This window comes from Brachionichthys hirsutus, chromosome 22 (genome assembly GCF_040956055.1).
Source record: "Brachionichthys hirsutus isolate HB-005 chromosome 22, CSIRO-AGI_Bhir_v1, whole genome shotgun sequence".
In the NCBI taxonomy this organism is placed as follows: Eukaryota; Metazoa; Chordata; class Actinopteri; order Lophiiformes; family Brachionichthyidae; genus Brachionichthys; species Brachionichthys hirsutus.
In genome coordinates this window covers 3,628,152-3,649,233 of record NC_090918.1, presented here as the reverse complement: position 1 = coordinate 3,649,233, position 21,082 = coordinate 3,628,152, and the positions used below count along the sequence as shown (strand labels likewise).

At 46.0% G+C, this 21,082-nt stretch overlaps 1 protein-coding gene across 1 annotated transcript; it reads right to left on the bottom strand.

Moving 5' to 3' along the window:
- Window positions 1-507: 507 nt before the first annotated feature.
- On the bottom strand, window positions 508-7,157 carry LOC137910691 (monocarboxylate transporter 2-like). The gene is made up of 4 exons (XM_068755076.1): window positions 6,941-7,157; window positions 2,480-2,623; window positions 1,237-2,040; window positions 508-788 (listed from the first exon to the last, which is right to left on the bottom strand). The coding sequence occupies exons 1-4, from the start codon at window positions 7,155-7,157 to the stop codon at window positions 508-510; spliced, it is 1,446 nt and encodes a 481-aa protein (XP_068611177.1).
- Between the last annotated feature and the right edge of the window lie 13,925 nt (window positions 7,158-21,082).

The following is a 21,082-nucleotide window of genomic DNA, read 5'->3' as shown; positions in this document are numbered from 1 at the left end:
ACAAACAGACGCAGGTAGTTGTCGACTTACGACCGATGCGACTTTCAACAGCTCGACTTTACGGCGGCTCTGGTCTGTTGTATTTTTGTCTGTTTTTACGGCATACCGTAAAGCGAGCGAGCGAATCGAGTTTACGACAGTTCCTGCTGTCTCACCCACGATGTCTACCGAGAGGAAATTGTCTCTTTCTACTCCCCATTTACAGAATCATGACGCAGCATAACATACCTACGGTAATCTAACATGGGCCGATTTATGACTAAATCGTAAATCATATACGACCGATCCCTCGGAAGCAATTGTGGTCGTAAATTGATGACTACCTGTACAATAAATTTGAAATTCTTGGAACACAGCTGCTGCTTTGGCAGTTAGTTTTAAGTAAGTGCAGAGGATCCCAAATAGAGCCTTGTGGAACACCTGAAGCACCTCTTGGCTTGGAGCTTGATTTGACCGTAGTTTAGGGCGTTTGCTGGTGAGTCTAGACTGCTGGCAGGGCAAAAGGATCTAGATGTTGGTTTCCCGCTGCATTGCTTCTTCATCTTTTTGACATTTGTCAACCAGCTCCTCTGAGGCCTGGGCTTCCCCGTCATCCTCCGTCTGCTCATGATTTTTTTCTCGATCTTCCATCTCAGTCTGTTTGTGCATTTCTGCTCGTTTGCGCTCGCGCTCCAAGAGTCTATAGTTGATGAAGTTTCCGATAAAAAGCCAGATGCTTCCAAAAATCACGATAGCTCCACAGGACATGTACATGTACTTGTAGCTTTTTGTGATGTCAACCAGCTTTCCTGCAAAACAGCAGACAATTGTTTAAATATCTCTGAATATTTCTAAACTTGCCAAGTAGAAATAAAATACAATAAGCAGAACATACATCAATATGTCAACTGTTATATAATACCCAGTTGAGTACAGACCTTGTCTTATCTATATTTAAAAGAGTAAAACTTCAAAATATAAATGTTTTCATATCTTTTGTGCACTCTCTAATGAATCCCGACATGATCCTGGCATATAAGGTATAACTCGCTCTGTGGATTTTCTTTCAAGCTGGTTAGCATGTTAGCAGCTAGCTCATGAGTTACGGTCATTTACAAACAAGCTACTATGAATAGCCGCAAAAGGTAGGTCTTAATTCTATAAATTTGACTGACTCGTCCGTCCAATAGAAGAACAGGCTGTAAAAACTTTACATGTGCGGTGAATGAAATCTCGTCTCAGCCGCAAGGATCATACCTGCTAACGGTGGGCCGAGCAGGACGGGGCAGCACTCCACGATGGTGGTGAGTCCCAGAGCACTGGAGAACCTTTGAGCTCCAACCAGGTCCATCAGCGTTTCAAAGAGCACTGAACTGACCATGCCAAAGGCAAAGCCAAAGAATATTGCATAGATTACCAAACCGGTGTAGTCTTCCGCCAATGGGCAAAGCATATGACACACCCCGTTGTACAGCACAGCAAAGCAAAAGAAATACTGGATCCTGGGCCGGATCCAGCGCAAGTTGGCCACAAGACCCATGGAAGGCCTTGCAAACATGTCAACGAAAGCCAGAATGGAGAGCAGGAAGGCAGCTGAGTACTCGTCCACACCCATGTCCTTAGCGTAAGGTGCAAGAAAGACGATGGGAGCAAAGAATCCCAAGAACATGATGAAATTCCCCGACAGATAAATAAGGAAGCCACGATGCTTGAAGAGTGTCAGGTCCAGGTATTTATTGACTGTTTGCCAGACAGAATGCTTCTCTTTTGTTGCGGTGGCAATGGCAGCTATCTCTTCTCCTTTCTTGATGTTTTTGAGCGATGGTACCAGAGGCCTCATGAGGGAACCAGCGACGCAACAATTCAGCAGCAGCCCGCCAAGGATGAGGAAGCTGCCTCTCCATCCAAACTGATTGAAGAGGAACCGATTTAAAGGAGCCAGGGTGCTGAGGAACACCGGACTGCCTGCCATAGCCAGCCCATTAGCAAGCGGACGCTTCTTATAGAAGTATTTGCCTATCATAGTCAGGGCTGGCTGCAAGTTGAAGGCTAGTCCAAGCCCTATAAGGAGAGATGACAGAGATACAGTTCATTTGTACCAGTAATCCTGCAGCTGTTAAAGCTAAGATCGCTAACAAAGAGAAAATAAAAAGATCTATTGAATTCAGTTCACTGGTCTTGAGTCTAAAGTCTTTATTTCCACAGTGTGATACAATCTGAGCGTGGCACGTTTCGCCCAGTGTTTCCTAACATCGAGGTCAAAAAGGTTTTGTTGGTACTGAAAGGTAGCATAAAAGAATATTGTACTAAACAAAAACCCATGCCCATCAATATGAAACAGCCAAGCTACAATAGTGACAGCAATTCTGCAGCAAAACAATAGAAAAGAAAGAGCGGATAAACAAAGCAAATGCTCTTCCTGCAAGGAACCTTTTTATTTTTAACCTGCTTCTTCGAAGATAATCTCAAAATGAACCCGAGTGGATTCCGACTGACTTACCGCCGATGACTCCGATGCAGAAGTAAAGCTGCACCACACTGTTGCAGAAAGACGCGGCGACCATGCCGATGGTGCAGAGGCAGCCTCCCATCATGATGATGGGCCTGCAGCCGTACGTGTTGACCAGTACACTGCTGATGGGACCTGGAACGACACGGAACCTTCACATCAACCCAGGCCCGTCTGAACTGGACACGAGGACGCATCACGGTGGAGCGTAACGAGTTTGGTGGATCCAGAAGAGATCCTGGATTCTTGATTAGTTTGAAATTTTCGGTAATATTGCAGTCAATTGAGCTTCAAAATGTGTTCCTCAATGTCTCGGTTGATTATTGACTGATGTTTATGGAATTTGACGCAGTCATGTCGGCTGGGGGCCTCTATCTCACCACCGACTTTCATCCGGATCGATTACGGACATGGAAATTGGATACAAGAAAATCCAGATTTTCCCATTTACTTATAATGGAGGCTTTTTGAAAAACTCATAGTCAATAGAGCTTCAGAATTTGTTGCTCAATATCTCGTTTGATTAGTGACACTAGTCATGTAGGATGGGGGGGGGGTCTCTATCTTACCACAGAATTTCACCCAGATCATATTCATATCCGGATATACTGTTGCGATCCGAATTTTACCATTTACTTATAATGGAGGCTTTTTCAAACAATCATATCTTGTAAGATCTGCATTCAATTCACTCACAAAAAAATCACATTCAATTTCATTAAAACCCATTTATGGATTTAAAATCTGTTAAAAATACACATAAACTCTGATTCACTTTTACTTTTCATGGTTGGTGTGTAAAGATAGCAAGAACAATCTAGAACCTTTTGGTGCTGATCCAGGTCACCATGTGGACGGTGTAGATCCAGTTAGGAGGGGAACGAGCTGCTTGGGGGAGGTCTGTGCTCTCCGAGTTTTCTAGTTTCTATAGTAAAGGCTCAAGATGCTTCAGTTGAACAGATGAAACTGTAGTTTTTAATTTATGATAATGCTGCTGTGTTACTTTACATTTGTATTTTGTCACCATTTCCCCCCCCCCCCCTTCATGAGCACCTTTAATCTAAATCTAAATACATTGATGGGTAACATCCTGTGAATAAAGTCTGAATCTTTGCATCTGAAACGACGTCTTGCCCCATCGCTAAATATTAAATACGGGAGCTGTGAATCGAATAGGGAGGAAGAAAAGTAACGAAATAACGCTCCCATTACCAGCCAGACATTTATCATACTTGTGCAAGACACAGTGAAATTTAGACTTGTCTTACTTAATGCAGGAGTCGCTTCCTGACCTTGAGGAAAGTTCCGCTCATTTACATCCAGAGCAGCAATCTGCATTCTCTGGGGGTCAGGGCTCCAAATCGGCCGTGGTGAGGGGAGCCCCGGAGCCTGTACACCGCCTCCCTGGAAAAGGGCTTATCTTCTGCTGGCCAGATGCAACATGCCCCCCCCCCCCCCAACAGCAGATATAACCAGCTAAGATCCCAAAAGGGGAGGACACATATAGAAATCCGTTTTTGATGGATGTTGGTCATCCATCAAAGATCAAACGGGAGAAAGTCATTCCCGATGGAAGCAAACTGCCTCTTGTTGTCGCAGATCATTATTGGGAAAACCAGCTTTAACCCGGTTTTGCTACGTGATGAAAGTTTGCAGATACTTTAAGACGGGACCCGAGCATTCAAGGTAAAGTTTTGGAGTCTTTCAAACGGGTGGCGCTGGCCTGAAGGGTTAGCGAGGTTGTCGTCGGCCAACATCTGTTTATTGACACGGCAAAATTAGCATTCGCCCAGAATCTAAATTACTCATTTGGAGTATTTACTCTTCTTTGATCTTCTTTCTGGTCTCCGCCAACTCGTGAGGGAAAGCGTGTTTTGCGGCTTAATGCTCTTCTTTGTCCGCCGGCTGGCCGTTATCGATGTCTGTTAGTTGCTTCTAAGTGCGAGCGGGAGAGAATCAACACACCAGCGTTTTTTTTATTTCAACATTAAAGCAGGAAGAAGCCATAAAATCCGGGGGCTGCTTCAAATCCAGGAATAACGTCTCCGTTGCCGGGAACGATTCACGGAATGCAGGGATGCCGTTTTTCATTTGAATGACTTTCCAGGTAGCAAATGGTCCCTGTGCAAACTATTCATAGCATGCCCCATGGATTATCTCACCTACTGTAGCATGCACTGTAAAGGGGGGGGGGGGGGGGGCAGTCGGTTTCTCATGTCATAAATCCAGGGAACCTCAAGATGCTCTTGAAGTGGAAAAGACTGAGAAATCTTTCTTCCGCCAAGCACACACTAGACAACAATGTCATTTCATTGTTTTTCTTTTTATCCTGTGCGAACGCGTCTGCCCAACAACGCTGCCCCCCCCCCCCCCCCCCCCCAAGTTCACCTCCGTCTCTGAGAGGACATAAGTAGCAACGCTGACGTGGCACCAAGCCACAACGTGCACAGAGCGAAGCGCTGCACGAGGGAGGGATGTTGCTTCACGGCTGCCTGAAGGATTGCGCCGTCGAGGTGAAACTCCGGTTCTTACATAGCCACCGAACAGCGTGGGGTTGGTTTCCGACTTCATGTCGGTGATGAAATAAGTTTGGACATTACCGATCCTGAATTTAACCCTTTCACATCACGCTCCGCCCACATGGGGACCCCGCATGCAGAGAAGAAGCCACAGGACAAGGAGCTTTCATTTATTTTCCTTACCTTGCTGCTGCTGCTGCAGGGAAACACAACTGCACAACAAATGGAGCGACTGCGTCTCCTTGCAGACGTAATTCACAGATATCTAGAGGTTAAACCAGCTCGTTTTGTTATGTGGTAAAGGTTTGCAGTCTCTAGTTTCCTCCCACCTCCAAAAAAAAAACATTCTTTTTGGATGGATGGATGGACAAACACAGAAAACTCCAGCGTAAACATCCCAAAGTGTCTGAGCCGCATGCCAACATCAGCTCGCTAACATTCCAGAAGCAGCAGCGCCATTAGCACAAGAAAGTTCTCTAATTCTATCAGGCTATTTTAGTTCCTTCTTAAATCAGGACCGCCCAATTCTTCTTTCCTTGTTTGTATCGTTTAGATCACACCCTCTAATGAGAAATGGGTATTAGCTCCCTGTAAAATGTGATGAACTAGCCTTGCAACGAGAGCTGGCTACTCCCTCTCTCTCTCACACACACACACACACACACACACCTGGGAAATTAGAAAGGCGGTGAACATTCAATGATTGCTTCTTCAGAACAAGAGAGCAGATGTTTAATGAATAGCATGTGAATAAAATCGATGTGAATGAATGAGAAGCAAGAGGCCGTTGCAGATTAACGGGACACGCTGTCCACACTTGTCTCCTCTCTTTTCTAGAGCAGACCTCCACTTAAATGTGCCTAATAACGTAAACTTAAGCAAAACAAAGAAAACAGCGATGGTAACACTGTCCCACTGGAAGCTGGTATTTATGTGCTGATCGGTTTGAAGCATGCTTAACTTCTAACGAGCTAATAGTGACAGGGGAGATTTATGGTTTGGTTTAAATGTCCAGACCATTTATATATGCAAACTAAATGTAGTGTGTCCAGCAGCGCCTGCAGCCGTCATTACTTATCTTTGACAAGGTACTGTGCTCCTAATTAAAACACTTTAAATCCTCTTTGTATTGAAGTATTTAAGTCGTGACTCGTTATTGCTATTAAATAGTCGGAGCTGAATTATTAAAACGTTCTCAATGAAGGTCGGGATCTGTCCAGCCTGTCCGGTGCAGACGGAGACAACAGCAGCAGATCGAGCGACAGGAGGACAGGTGGCAGGCGTGGCTCTACCAAGCAGAGGGATGGAGCTGACGCCGATAATCGATAATCGGCCGATAATCGGTTTCTGCCTTTTTTTATTAATCCGACGGCCGATAAGAGGTCAACGTAAAACGGTCTTATTTTGACCCCGATGCGGCCACGCCTCTCTGTCTAGAGTCATTACTCTGTGTCCAGCATTGTCCCGCCCACAGCACCATCTGATTGGTTGTACGCAGAGCCAAGACAGCCAATTAGCAGTAAGATGTCCATTGCTTTTTTTTTTTGTTTTGTTATTTTTGTTTACTTTTTCGTTCGAGTTCGTATTATCCTAAATTTTGACGCCAATATTTTCACTTTTACTGCAAATGAATATCGGCTCCAAATATCGGCGATCGGCCTCCTTGACTACGAACAATCGGTATCGATCCCTCGTGGGAAATGCAGCAGGCGCTCCGAGGAATCCGGCGGATGAAAACGAGCTGCAGGAAACACATTCTGACCATCAAGAGGACAAGCGAGGCGCCTCGTTTACATGGATGCAAAGCTCACCTGTTGTCATGGGAACAATAGAAACAGAAACAGATGAGGTTCTTACAGATGCCTAATTGCACTTCGATGGTTTTGATTTCCTCACGCAAAAAGCATCGGAATTGAGCGGGACAAAGACTCGCCTGCAGCGTACATGACCGCCAGCATGATGGAGGGGATCCACGCCACCTCGCTGTAGCTGGCATCGAAGATGAGCTGGATGTCTTTGAAGAAGACCGTGATGGCCTTGGGGAACGCGTACGAGAACCCGATGCAGATGAAGGATCCTAGAACCACAGCCCAGCCCCAGCCGCCATCCGGAGGGGCCACGGCGGGGGGCTTTGTGGCTGGGGGCGGCATCGCTGGCCCACCTCAACACTGGCTGTTCACTGCAATGACAGAGAAGAGAACGCATCACGAGTCAGCAAATAAAACTCCCCGCCAGCATTTAAGGTCTCGTGTTTTTATTATCTCCGCCGAGGCGGGGGTTATGTCATCGCCGGCGTTTGTTTGTCCATTAGCAAGATAACTCAAAATGTTCTGGATGGATTTTAATAAAATTTCCAGGAAATGTTGGGAATGTTTCCAGGAACAGATGATTACATTTTAGTACTGATCCAGAAGAGATCCTGGATTCTTGATTAGTTTGACATTTTCAGTAAAATTGCAGGCAATGGACCTCCAATATTTGTTCCTCATTATCTCGGTTGATTATTGACCGATGTTTATGGAATTTCAGACAGTCATGTAGGGCGGGGGTCTCTATCTGACCACCGAATTTCATCCAGATCGGATCCAGAATGAGGTCATGAAAAAAATAAGAGTTTTAGCATTAAAACTCAGAAACATCTGTTAAAAATACACATCGACTCTGATTCACTTGTAATTTTCATGGTTGGTGTATAAAAATACCAAGAACAATCTAGAACCTTTTGATGATGATCCAGATCACCATGTGGGCGGATTGAGCTACTTGGCGGAGGTCTGCGCTCTCTGCGTGCTTTTCTAGTCGATTATTAATTACCGGTAATCAGATCTGGGAACGTTTTTCATCTCTGTGGAAGAAAATGTTCCTGCCCCTGGGCTCTTGTTTACAGATCATTGCTTCAATAATAGCGGTGGTTCGGATCACCTGCTCTGCACCTATTGCCCGTACACAAACGTCTGTGTGGTTGTGAACGAGGTCACAGCTTTGCCCTCAGAGTAACAGCCAGCAACCACGTGACACCTGATGCAGGACATACCTGCACCTCCGTATCCTGGAGGAGGCATGTGCAAACACACGTTATCAAGTGTCCACACTCTACCTGAGGACCAGACCGGCCCCACCCACTATTCACCTTCAATCCCCCCCACCCTTCAGGTCTACAGTCGTGGAAACAAGGCTGTCAGAGAGCAAAGTTGTAAAACCAGGTGCCGCTGGTATACAAAGAAAACACACCCTACTAACAAACGAAAAGGCCCTCGTTGTCCTGGAGACCACGCAGCAACAACCCAACAACTAGACAACAAGGTGAGGTGCAGTTTACCGGTTTACACCGGATCCATTTAATCCCGCTGCCAACAGCGGGGTTAAATGGATCCGGTGTCACGTGGCCGGTTCACATTGAATTCCGTGTTCTGGTTTCTCTGGTTTTGACCACATGACACCGGCTCCAGGTGGCTAAGAGCATTGTTGCTAGTGTCAACACTTCAGATTATCACCGTAGCGTCTGAATACTAGCGGCCGACATGTTGAACTCTCGCCTGACGACAAGTTAAACAGCCAAACCAATTAAAAAAAACTTCCTCCAAGGATTTCCATCATTACAGAAAAACCGTATCAATCCTGACATGGCATTTATAGCCAAGATGTCTGGGAGTTTCTTATTATCCCACTTTACAATCAGTTTTCCTTGACATATACCGAGTTCTCTACCGGGTTCTCTACCGGGTTCTCTGCCGGGTTCTCCGGCTTCCTCGCACCAAAACAAAAACATGCAAATTAGGCAAATTGGTTACACTAAATTGTCCATAGGTGTGAGTGTGGGACACATAATAGCATTAATACAATAAAGCAGCATCAATACATTTTTGGGCCACTTGGGGGTGCACAAGAGCACCTCATATTTTTGCTTGTAAATTTAATTGAGTATAAACACATACAAATAATTAATATTAAGACATTAATTAATACTAACCCAAAATACAGCAGAAATTTGTGTTTTATGGCAAATACTCTCGCTATGAATTCATGTGTGATTTAATTTGCATATTTGCAAAGCTTCCCTGACAGAACAGTTCCAACTGGTCCCATAGATCGAACACTCTGAGTGAGTCCCTTGTACTGCTCCTTTAACGGAAGTCTGAGATTATGCTCCATACAGTGAGTCTAATCTATGCAAGTCAGATTACAGGCTATCCGCAGCAGCGCTCGTGTAGACGCTGCCTTTGATTGATTGGACGCGATGACGATGCACGAACACGAGCCTCGGACGTCGTAAGCAGCTTAAGTTGATGCGTTTGACCACGAAGCGCCGAGCTGAAACGGAACGGAGATGGAAAAAGAGCGACACTGGGTTTACGATCGACTATTCAAGTATGTCAGAAATGCAAACATTTCCTCTTTGTCCTCAGGGTCCAGATACGCGTGACAAGTCTTTTCCTCTGTGCCCTTCACGGCTAACAGAGCAGCTGAAGAGGTGGACGTTCACAGCCTGTGTGTTTCTAACCGTATTAGAACACATGAGAACTGAACTGGTGGGAAGTCAAGTATGGCCTGTCCCAAGGTCGTCCCCGTGCTGTCCCTAGTACGGGGTGAATAAATCATGCGAAGCGTTATTAGGTGGTGAATCTATAATCCATTTGATAGGTGAGACGTTTTCTATGAATTTATTGATCCTCTTCTACATATGAGGATCAGCGGCGTACTGTCCACTCGTCATCCACCGTTAACGCCGCTCTTTGGTGCCCGAACATAATTAATGAGAGTTTTCATCTATTGGCCATTTGGTGGTTTCATCAAATATATTTAAATCATTAAGCCTCATACGTACGAAAAGCGTCAGCAGAGCAGCGGCGTCAGTCCTCAATCTAAGCCTCAAAGTCACAGTCGTTGAGTTACTGCAGTATTTGAGTTACTGCAGTAGTTGAGTTACTGCAGTATTTGAGTTACTGCAGTATTTGAGTTACTGAGGTAGTTGAGTTACTGCAGTAGTTGAGTTACTGCAGTAGTTGAGTTATTAACAATAGTTGAGTTACTGCAGTAGTTGACTTATTAACAATAGTTGAGTTACTGCAGTAGTTGAGTTACTAACAATAGTTGAGTTACTGCAGTAGTTGAGTTACTGCAGTAATTGAGTTACTGCAGTAGTTGAGTTACCATCACTGCAATTGAGGAGGCAAATTTGGATGAAAAGGGAGCAGCAGAAAATCCTCCCATGTTAGAAGCTGAGAGACGTATATTAGCCACGGAGACAGAAACACAGACGGCATAAGACGCACCTGCAGCCCTTCTGTTTTGGTCAGGTGTCTCTTGTGTGTACTTGATATGGTCGGCTGATTTAACCTTGAAAAAGTGACCAGCAAGGAGACGGGAGTCTGAGAACCTTCAAATCGTTCTTATAATCAAATAATCCAACTCACGAAAACTCATATACTGACCTGAAAGACGGCTCTGTGTGTGTGTGCGTGTGTGTGTGTGTGTGTGTGTGTGTGTGTGTGGACAGAAACAGGATCTCGGGTTGGACTAACAGCCGGAGCCAATCCGAGACCCCCTTGTTGCGTTTAGGGTATGCTCATTTAAAGATGGGGTAGAAGGCCGTGGTTGCCATGGTGAGAGGTCAGAGGCACTGCTAAGTTTCTGAAACGTGTCGCAGCGTGCCCTTCAGTGAACTGAATTACGCAATAGCAGTGTGTGTGCGTGTGTGTGTGTGTGTGTGTGTGTGTGCATGAGTACTGCAGCTATTTGTAATTGCTGCCTGATTTTTTTTTTTACACACACAAAAACACAACAACAACCACAACAGTCGGACACCATCGACCCCGTCTGTCAACTAAGGGGTTAAATAACTGCCAGATGCTGGAAATCCCCGGCTTGTGGGTGAACATGGAACAAGTCATCAAAATGCCACGCCCTTGTTCCACAACTGGAAGCTCTTATATCGCCACTGCTGGCTCAGAACTGGAACAAGCCCCCCCACTCCCCATTCAATACCTCGAATGACAGTCATCAAAAAGCGGCTGCGCTTTCATCTTGTGTATTTCTACACACACTGTACTGCATTCAGGTGTTTTTGGAGCCTTTATTTGTGAACCTGTGCAAGAAGTTGTACAAGTCAGCCAGCGAAGGGTTAACCGGTTGCAAATGCCGCTTAAATCAGCGTTAGAAAGCCTTCGGTGGCTCCTCCTCGATGCCTTTCAGATGCTTGACCTTGGAGAAAGTCGTCTCCAAGGTGACCTCTAAGCCAGACTAGTCGCTTTACTCTAGAAATACACTCAGTCTGGAACCTTCTTAAATGACTCGTACGTTTCCCTCACATGATCTAATCTCCCCACCTGGTCCAAGGAAACAACAGAAACGAGGGCTTCCTCCGAAACCCGCGTCCTTGTCGGACAACCGTCGGGCCTCGAACCGTCGGGCCGCTGCACGGCGGCGACCTCGGCTTAGAGGAACCCGGTCTCCAAGTCGTCTAATAAAGTTCTCTGACCACTGAAAGAGGATGGAAACGCCATCTTTGGGTCCGTGCGGGTTGGACTCGGATGCAGACGGAGGACGTTTCTGTCCGCTGGCGATCGAGACGGGACGTTTGTAACGAGGTCGGCTGCAGCGGGAACGGAAAAGTCGGTCAGGCGACAACGAACTCGACATCAGCCTGGCATTTCACGGAGCGTCTTCCGGCTGTTTGGGAGGAAGCGCAGCTCGAAGTTCCGACGACTTTGACGAGGACAAACTTTACTTTAACATTTGAAGCGCCCTTCGGTGAAAATGTGCAGAGAGAGCAACGCAGCCAACCAATGGGCTCCATCCCAGCAGGTCACGAGACAGTCACCCAACCAATCAATCAATAGCGCCCCGATCAAAAGGAGCGTTTTCACAACTGATGTGTTTACAGGCAAGCAGGGGTTAAAAGGAGCTGATAGGAGTGGGCCTTAGACGACAGGGCGAGAGCGCCGCTCCTCCTCCGCGCTAAAAAGAATGACAAAGTCGGCAGTAAAACCTTTGACCTTCGGACAGTCGCCCTCATGATGGGCTCATCGGTTGTCACGAAGGCGTCGCCGCCGTTCAGCATCCTCTGTTTACTGTTTACTGGAGAAACGCGCATGGCGTGCTCGTTCTGCTTCATCGGCACGCAGCGGGTTTGTGTCCACAACGAAACGCCCCAACGGGACCACGGAGAGAGCCTGAAGCCTGATCAAACACCAAACACACACACACACACACACAAACTGCACCTAACACCAAACACACACACACACACACCTCACACGTCTCTGTAAACCGAGAACACTTCATTCGAACTAATTATCATTCAAGATAAAGACCTGTGACTAAGTATTTGGAAGAAGCAGGAGGGAACCGCGCTACTCACTGCGCCATGACACGCAGTAGAACAAGAATATCAAGCATTGTGATGTCATAATGAAGAATCCTCACACAGCCTGCAGGATGAAACATGCACGGAACGGAAACGGCACGCTGCCTGCTGGGTTACAGGGCAAAAATAAATAAAGCCACTCTCCTGATTCTCCCACCGCACGCTTTAAAGCATTCTATTATTATCCTCAGGTCATGTGTCCCTTCATTTGTTGATCGGTGATCGGAGGAAAAACCGATGAATGGACTTTCGTAAGATCTGGAGAAAGGATCGGTTTGGGGGCGGAACAGAAGGACGAAGCCGATGTTAAAATAAACTGCGAAACGAGAAACACTCTTTGCCCTTTAATTTGCTTGCAGGCCTGTTTGCTGACTGAGTGGGATCCTTCCCACAGGAAACCAGAACAATGTGCCATGTGGAATATATCAGCTGACATGAACAACATGTCCTCTCCTTGTCCCAAAGCCAAGTCAAAGGGGGGGGGGGGGGGGGGGGACCTCGTCACACGTAAAGCCGAGCTCCCCGGACGATAAAGAGAAGCTACTGCTCAAGGGCAGCTGCATCCCAATCACATGATGGTGCTGATGTAAGGATGTGGACCGGATGGAGCCGGTTCCACTACCCCAGGCCTGCATGGGCTGGACCAGGCGCTCGACCCAAGCAGCCAAAATCAAGGAGAATGTCATTTCCCCTTCACACGAGATTCTTCCAAATGCTCCTGAGCGCATCACAAATTGCACTCAATCCTCCCAGAGACATCCGCGTCCTATAAGCTTTCCTCTCGACGTGTTTCATCGCAGCGCGCACGCTCATCTCTGCGCGTCCACAAAGCCTGCTTAATCCTCCTGATCACCGGCAGCGGCGGCTCGTCTTTACGCGCCGTCGCGGAGAAAAAAAAAGGCGTTTAAAGGCTACTTTACCTGCGCGGAACGGAGGTGAGCGCGTCCTGTGCGGGGCTGCCGGTGACCTTGGCGCGGAGAGATGCGTGTGTCTGCGCCGTGGACGGCTCTGTGTTTCACTGTGTGCGTGACGCGCAGCCGTCGTGCGCTGCAGAGGGCGGCGCTCCTCCAGCGGGTGGACACTAAGCCATTCACGAGTAAGAGTTCCATCCAGCTCCTGAACGCTCCTCACCTCCTTAGGGAGATCTCTCTCTCTCCGCTGGGGAGGGAGAGGAGCTGGAGGAGCGCTAAAAAGGGGCTTTCTTTTTAGTTTGGTCTTTACCAAACCTCAGAAATACTTTATTTGATCAATGGATGTATATAAAACGCTCCAGAAATCGTCCTCCAGATCTATTCATACAGCTGTTGTTGTTGTTGTTGTTGTTGTTGTTTTTGTTTTTTGTAGGATCTATCTAACAAACAATAATCAATAACATTTCAGCCAGAACCAACACGTGAACCCATTTTCTTCTCAACGTGGTAAATGATTGTAAAATTATGGACATAATAATTATAATAATTATAATAATAATTATAATTATTATAATAACACACAATTATTATTATTATAATTATATAATAATTATTATAATTATTATTATAATAATGATTGTCTCTGTGTGGTTAATCCAAATATATATATAATTATTTTACAAATGTACATATTTAACATATGTATGTATATTTTCAAATTATGTGTGAATTCTCCACCATGGCAAACAGGTACTCTTAGACTACAGTACCAATAAAGTAATGAAACCCATTTCCTTTGGCGGCAAGAAGTAAACATGGAAGGAGGTTTCAAATTGTTTGATGCACTATAAGAAAACAAACTTTTCCAAAAGGCATCATCGTCTTGTCTTGTCTTGTCTTGTCTTCCAGTCTACCTGAAGCATCACCGACTCTCAGTAAAACTCCTTGTCACACATAATTAGATGCTATAAATAATCACCAGCTATCTGGAGCGACTGGAAGGAGCTGAAATGAGATTAAATCATCTGAAATGTGAGTCGGTGAGGGAGACAGGAATACTTCCAGGAGACTGACTTTCACATCAACCCGTTCAGAGGCCGACTTTGTCCTGCATGTTTCTGGAACGCTCAAAACGGCAGCCTCTCAATCTGGGTCATTTGAGCTCAGATTAAAGCGAGGCGTGTGCTTGTGGTGAGTCTCCTGCTGAGGACAAAGGAGACATCCTCCACTGGACACACCCAGTGGAGGATTAGACAGAGTCACCGGCATTCTGCAGACAGTAGGGGACAATAACGGAGTCTAATCCAGGGCTGTCCAGCCTTTCTCCTGCCACGGACCGCTTTGATACCGGGGTTAATTAAATCAATAAAAAAGAGCAATGTAAATGTCACAACTAAACCTTATATTAAGCAGTTGTAATAACTATTCAATGATTATTAAACCAATATCTACTCACCAGAACACACATTTTTGTTGAAGTTGTGGCCCTCAAAAATACTTCTGCTTCATGTTCACGTTTTTTCTCTTTTAATCCATGCAGGGTTCTTGGTCTTTAGGAGTTTTGTGCCATAGGAGTTTTGAAGGCTTCATTGCCTCAGTTTCTAAATTGTCACCATGTATTATGCAAGGTGGGCTTGGTGCACGAGTCACCTGTTGGAAAACCCCATATTTTAAGTATGACTCCTGGTATTGTCTGTTAAAAGAAGCATTTCTTTTCTTTGAGATCGTCGGCTCCTCTTCTGGAACTTCTTCCCTTTTACAAAGAAGCTCTCCAAAGACGTTTTGCTTTGAGTACCTCAGACGCAACGTTAGCGTTGAGGCTAGCAAAGGAGAAGTAGAGGGGAGGTCGGCAGGAGCTGCATTGTGCCTTTAATCTAGAGAAAACCTACGACAGGGTGCCCAGAGAGGAACGGTGGTCCTGCATGAGGAGGTCTGGAGTGTGTCAGAGTACTTCAGGACATGTACGACAGCAGTATAACAGGAGAAACAGTGTAGAGATGTAGATTGCCATGTTACATATCGGCTAATTTAATAATAAATACAAATAAAGTCAAATGAAATATGCCTTGAAATATGCCCATGTGTTATTATGCTTTTCCTGCATAATAGTAATGATAATAAAATAATAATAACAATAAATAACTATATAAATATATATATATATTCTGTATATATAGTTTTCATCTGATAAAGTTACATTTCGAGGGCAGCTATATTCAAAAAGCGACCAGCTAAAAACCCAGGATGTGATCCTGCAGCTCTGCCGGTTCCTCTGCAAAGACAAAATATAGGCAAATAATAATACGACAGCCTTTCGAGCGCCACTCCTTCCCAAAAAGGGTGCAGCGGAATGAAAGGACAGAGTTTGTTTGTGCCACCAAACACACAAACCTGAGGGTGAGATATCAGCGCTACAGTCGTCCTCATGGACGGCGTCAGTTTCCTCACGCCGGTGTCCGGACTGTAAAGCTTGATTTAAACAGTCACCTGTAATCCCCGATGCTCCACACGCAGATTAACGTTGTCCAACGACAAATATTTAACATGAAGTTTAGCACAGACTTTGTTTCCTGTTCCTTTAACTGACATTGGACACATAAAGACGCCAACCTGCTGGCATGGGAGGAGCCAGAGATTACCTGTGCAGGCACGAGCAGAGCGTGCCAGTTTCTCACAGATATGTCTCAGGACACACACACACACTGAACAGAATGGAATCTCTGGAGGCACTTCCTGGTTGTAATTCCATCTATAAAAGAGGATTCACACGATCCTCACAGTTTGAAAGTGAAAGGTTTCAGGTCACAGACGGAATCAGATTCTGGATGCACAAGTCTTCCCTTTGAGGCCGAGGTCCGTCTTTGAGGGAAACGTGTTTCTGGGTCTCGTGGGGGGCATCATGAGAGAATATTAAAAAAAAATATGAGAAGAAAGGCTACAGTGTATTATAAAGGATTTTCACCATGTTCTGTAGCGATCAGACATATTTTATCACTGAATGATGTGAAAATGTCATCTTTAATGCAACAAATGAAAAACCTGATCTTTTTTTTAAGGTTTATTTTATCTTGCTGCAGCTCGACCGTGATGTAGGATTCCTCCTGCCAGCAGCGTGATCCAGGTTTGATCCCAGAGTTCAACAAAAGGTGTGGAAAGCGAACTGGAGCTCAAGCTGGATAACTCCGGAGGCAGACGTGGGACGTGGGTCGGTCTGGTTCTCCTGCAGGAGAAGCTGCAGCCGTTCATCTCTGCTCACTATAAACGAATGTGTGCCATCAGGTTCCTAATTATACACACAGGCAGAAGACGCAGCAGGCTACTAGCCAAGCTCTGACTGTTACAGTCGTTTATATCATGAATATGTTAAGCTAGAAAAGCACTCGGGGAGCGCAGACCTCCGCCAAGCAGTTCAGTCTCCCTATATAGCGATTTACACCAGAAATAAAGGCCCTACATTTATTATATCTCTGTTTTTAATTGCTTAACCATGAAAACAAACCTTTAGAAATTAGATTGGGTTGATTCCATTATTAGTTTAGAAGTTATTCACACTTCCAGTAATGGCGGATTCTTCTGGATCTGGATCCAGAGCTTCTGAAGACACAACAAATCCGTTTGTCCACTACTGATTCCACCGTGTCTTGGTGAAGGCAGCAGAAACAGAACCTCCTTAGTGGAGGTAATCAGAGAGACATTATTGAAAAGGGTCCAAAAACGAAATTGTTTTGTTGTGAAAATGTCCCCCCGATTCCACCTGGATGTGTTTCCCCAGGTATTAAAGATAGAACCAGGGAACACGGGACGACACAGAGAACAGGAGAACCTGAGGAACCAGAGAGGATGTTCTGACAGAGAACTGTCCAGAGAGGCAGGAGCTGCTCAGGTGAGACGTGCAGACGTTCATCGTTGCGTCACGCGACATCTAAGCTGCCTTACACGTCTGTTGCATTTCATTTTGTGCTGAATGAATTGAAAGACAAACACAAGCAGACATGAGTAATGCTGTCCCACCAGCAGGGGGCAGAAATGTCCTCAGGCTGGGGTTCCCCCCTCCAGTCTCAGTGGGAAGTCACTTTAGGTTCGTTACTTCATGAGAGAAGATCTCGATCTCCCACGGTCTCATGTACAAACCGTCCAAGTCGAACAACATTATATTAATGTAATATAATATTATATGACTATTACTCAGGTCAACATTTCAAAGCCTCAAGAACAAGCCGTTGTTGGGTTTCTGGGCTTTGTGGTGATGCTCAGTGGGAGCGGGGGGGGGGGGGGCGACACAGTTGCTTTGACAGTTTGAATCTCTCAGATATTTCTGAAGGTCCGATGACTTCATCACTCGGTACCCGGAATGACCTCACGCCCAATCAGTGGAGCAGAGGCAGAAGGGGGTATAAGCAGCAAGTACTCAAGTAGTGCAGATCCAGTACCTAAGTACAGCACTTGAGTGCAGTACTTAAGTACAGTACTTTATAGACTGCGTTGTGTTAAGCCCCATTATACTCTGGGACTATTCATTAGATCTGTTTCCACCAACAGCGAAAGATTAAGTGGACGATAAATGAATAATAAATGAACCCTGAATGGAAACTGCTCACACAGTCTGCCAGAGAATGCCTCTTCCTCCTCATAGAGGGGGGAGGGGGGGGGGGGGTCTAATGAAGCTCAGCATCAGCATCACCTCCACCTCTAGAGGTCACTGTGCACCAGAAATGTCCTTCACATGAAAAAAGATCATCTTCTGAGCACCTTGTAATGTTTCTTCTCCGCCGGCTAATATTTGCCCCCCCCCTGATCTTGATTTATGACTGATGAGGCCGCCGCAGGAAGAGGCTCCATCCTCACCTTCATGTTTACCTCTCCTGTCAGCTTGTTTCCTTGGCACCTTTCTCTGGAGGGGGGGGGGGTTAAGGTGTTGGGAGACATCCGACAGCTGGAGACACCCCGCACCTGTCCGAAGCGGCTTTTACATCTGTGTTTCAGCAAGTGAATGGCCAGATGTTGAGTCCAACCCGTTGGTAAAGCCGTCAGAAAGTTTTCTCAACAGAACCGAGACTCAAATATTTCATATTGGATAGAGGGGGGGGGGGGATAATCCCCTCTCTCCAGTGTATATAGACGAAGCTAAGTGGAGGAACAGAGGAGGTGGGAGAGGAGGGGTTAAAAAAAAAGTGACAGGAGGCTAGTGGAGATGGAAGGCCGGCGGGGGGGGGGGGCGTATACCCAATCACATTTGCTGGTTATTTTATAGCGTTTTAAAGCTGGAGCTTCCATGTTGAAATGACTGGAGTCAATTTACAGTAAATCCTGATCAATGTTTTTGGAGGTTGGAGGACGATTCTACAAACTCCACACAGGTAGGATCCTTCTTGCAGTGAAGTGACAGCACTAACCACTACACCACCTAAAGCTAAAGTGGAGATGCCAGGGATTGAACCGGGGGGCGGGCCTCATGTTCTGCCACTGAGCTAATCCCCCCCCCCCCCCCTTCAAGGATTTTGTGATTTTCCTTTATTTACTTCCTTTCTAAGGCTGTGATATAGTTTGTGTCGACTTTCATCAGTTTTAGCTGTAAATAAAACCTCGTTTTAATGAAGCGCTCGTTCCATTTCTTCTTCATCGATGTGCTTTCGTTTCTGCACAGAAACCGCGCTGATGCCTCCCCTGCCGTTTGAACAGCTGGCGTTTCTCTATCACTCTCCTTCTGGACCCACCGCGGCTTCTTCCGGGTGGGGGGAGTAGTGCGTGAGGTGAGTGTGTGAAGGTGGGGGGTCCTGGAGTTGGAGGTCTGGTATATGACTGCTGCCTTGTTTAGCAGAGCACAGCCGGAGCTGGAAGGGACCATTAGAATTCCATCGCCGTCTGATTAAAGAAGCATTTGATAGGAGCGGCGCTGAAAGAGCAGAAGTGGAGCGTCCTTCAGCGGCACAAAGAATCTCCCTCGACTCGACTCGAGGGTTTCGTTTCATTGGGATTCGTCTCTGACACAGAACTCAGAGCCCATTTATTATTATCGTTTCTCTGATGGGACGATTCATCGACATGTAAAACGCGGTCCTGCATCAATCAACACAGAATGCTGTGAAGCAAAATGTCAGTGAGGGGAAGTTGCAAAAAGGGGATTGGAGAGTTTAATTGGGTATCGAACCGACAGGATTATTATTGGCTGCCAAATACAGGAAAATTCAGTCATAGATTTGCTGCAAATTCAGCTCAGGGTGAAAGATAATTACAAACATAGTATCAGGTGTGCTCTGTGATAGGAGAGTGTCGGCGAGGACAAAGGGACAGGTCTACAAGACAGTGGCCATGATGGACGGCTTAGAGACAGTGTCTCTGAGGACAAGACAGGAGGCGGAGCTAGAAGTGGAGGAGACAGCAGCATCGCCATTGTGGCGTGTCATGCGCTGCACCTCCAGATGATTTAGTGCTGCTGATTGGTTTCTGAGAAATGGGTGGAGCTCCAAATCATTCAGAAGCAGAACATTACAATGATGAATGTGTGCGAATGAGGTTTTACAATCAACCACAAAACGAACAAAAACAAAAACATCCATCCATCCAACAAAAGTTTAAAAAAAAACACACGTCTGTGGAGCAGCCGACAAAAAGAAGTCCCAAAGGTCGACTGCAGTCCTCAATCGTCTCGTCTACAGCCGCTGTCAGGGTTCTGCTGGAGCCCATCCCAGCTGACTGAGGGCGAAATGCAGGGTACACCCCGGACACGTCGCCACATGAAAGACAAACAAGCACACACACTCAGACCTACGGGCAATTTTGGAGTGATCAATTCACCCAAATTGCTTGTCTTTTGGATGTAAGAGGAACCTGCACAGATAGGTATCGGACCCGGAACCTTCTTGCTGCGAGGCAACAGCGCTACCCATTGCACCACTGTGCTTCCCAACCGCAGTCTGGAACAGAAAAAACATACAGCTGCATGCCTTAATTCACAATGTTAGATATGCTTATGCTTCTGAATGAATGTAAGTTCAGACCTGCTGACACAAAGCACAAAAGACCGCTTTCACGTTATTTGTAGTCATTTAATTTACTTCTTTTTTTTATTATTTAAATAAAAGCATGCCAGTTTGTGTCATTTCATAGCTACGTTAGAAACAACATGCAGCAGGTGGACAAAGTCTCGCAGCGTGCAGAGACGCATTCCTGTTCAGTTTGGGCCCAGAAATAGTCGCGGTTCCAACACAACCACGGTTTGTGACGTAGTTTTACATTTGGCAGTAAAACGCAATCTATAGAAAATGTATTTGATTCTCATTCAGACTTTATAAATGAAGATCCTAATTTAAACTAACTAATAAAGAGAGTTTCACTCATGTATGTTTTCCTCACCTGTTCTTCTGTGTTGCTCTACGTAAGCAGAATCCACAGTGAACACACACACACACACACACCTTTGCTGCCATGCTATGCCCTGACTGTGTGTTGTTCCTGGCAGAGGGCGATACCTGGAGCTCGGCATGTTGGGTAGGGACATTTCAGTGCTGCTTCTATTCTGAGCATAATGACTGGCTGCCAGCCACATGTAGCATTAGCAGCCCGGAGAAGTCGCTGCCAACATCTGTGCGTTCTGGAAGAGTTACTCACCGACGGGCCGGCCTGCACTATGCTCCAAGGCCGGGGTGCAGGCAGGGGTACGGGAGATGCTCCATCATGCAGGCGCCGCTGTGACCAAACAAATCAGTGGCGGCTAGAAAATAGGATTTCAGCAGGAGAGGAATGCGAAATCTGGGGATCCGCTGCAAGGCATGATGGGTAGCAGTGCTGTCAGTCCTGG

Coding starts and splice junctions, on each gene's coding strand:
- LOC137910691 (XM_068755076.1), bottom strand. CDS start 7,157: ATGCCGCCCCCAGCCACAAAGCCCCCCGCCGTGGCCCCTCCGGATGGC. Junction 2,624..6,940: donor GGCGGTCATGTACGCTGCAG/GCGAGTCTTTGT, acceptor GTGTCGTTCCAG/GTCCCATCAGCAGTGTACTG. Junction 789..1,236: donor GCTCGGCCCACCGTTAGCAG/GTATGATCCTTG, acceptor GCTGTTTTGCAG/GAAAGCTGGTTGACATCACA.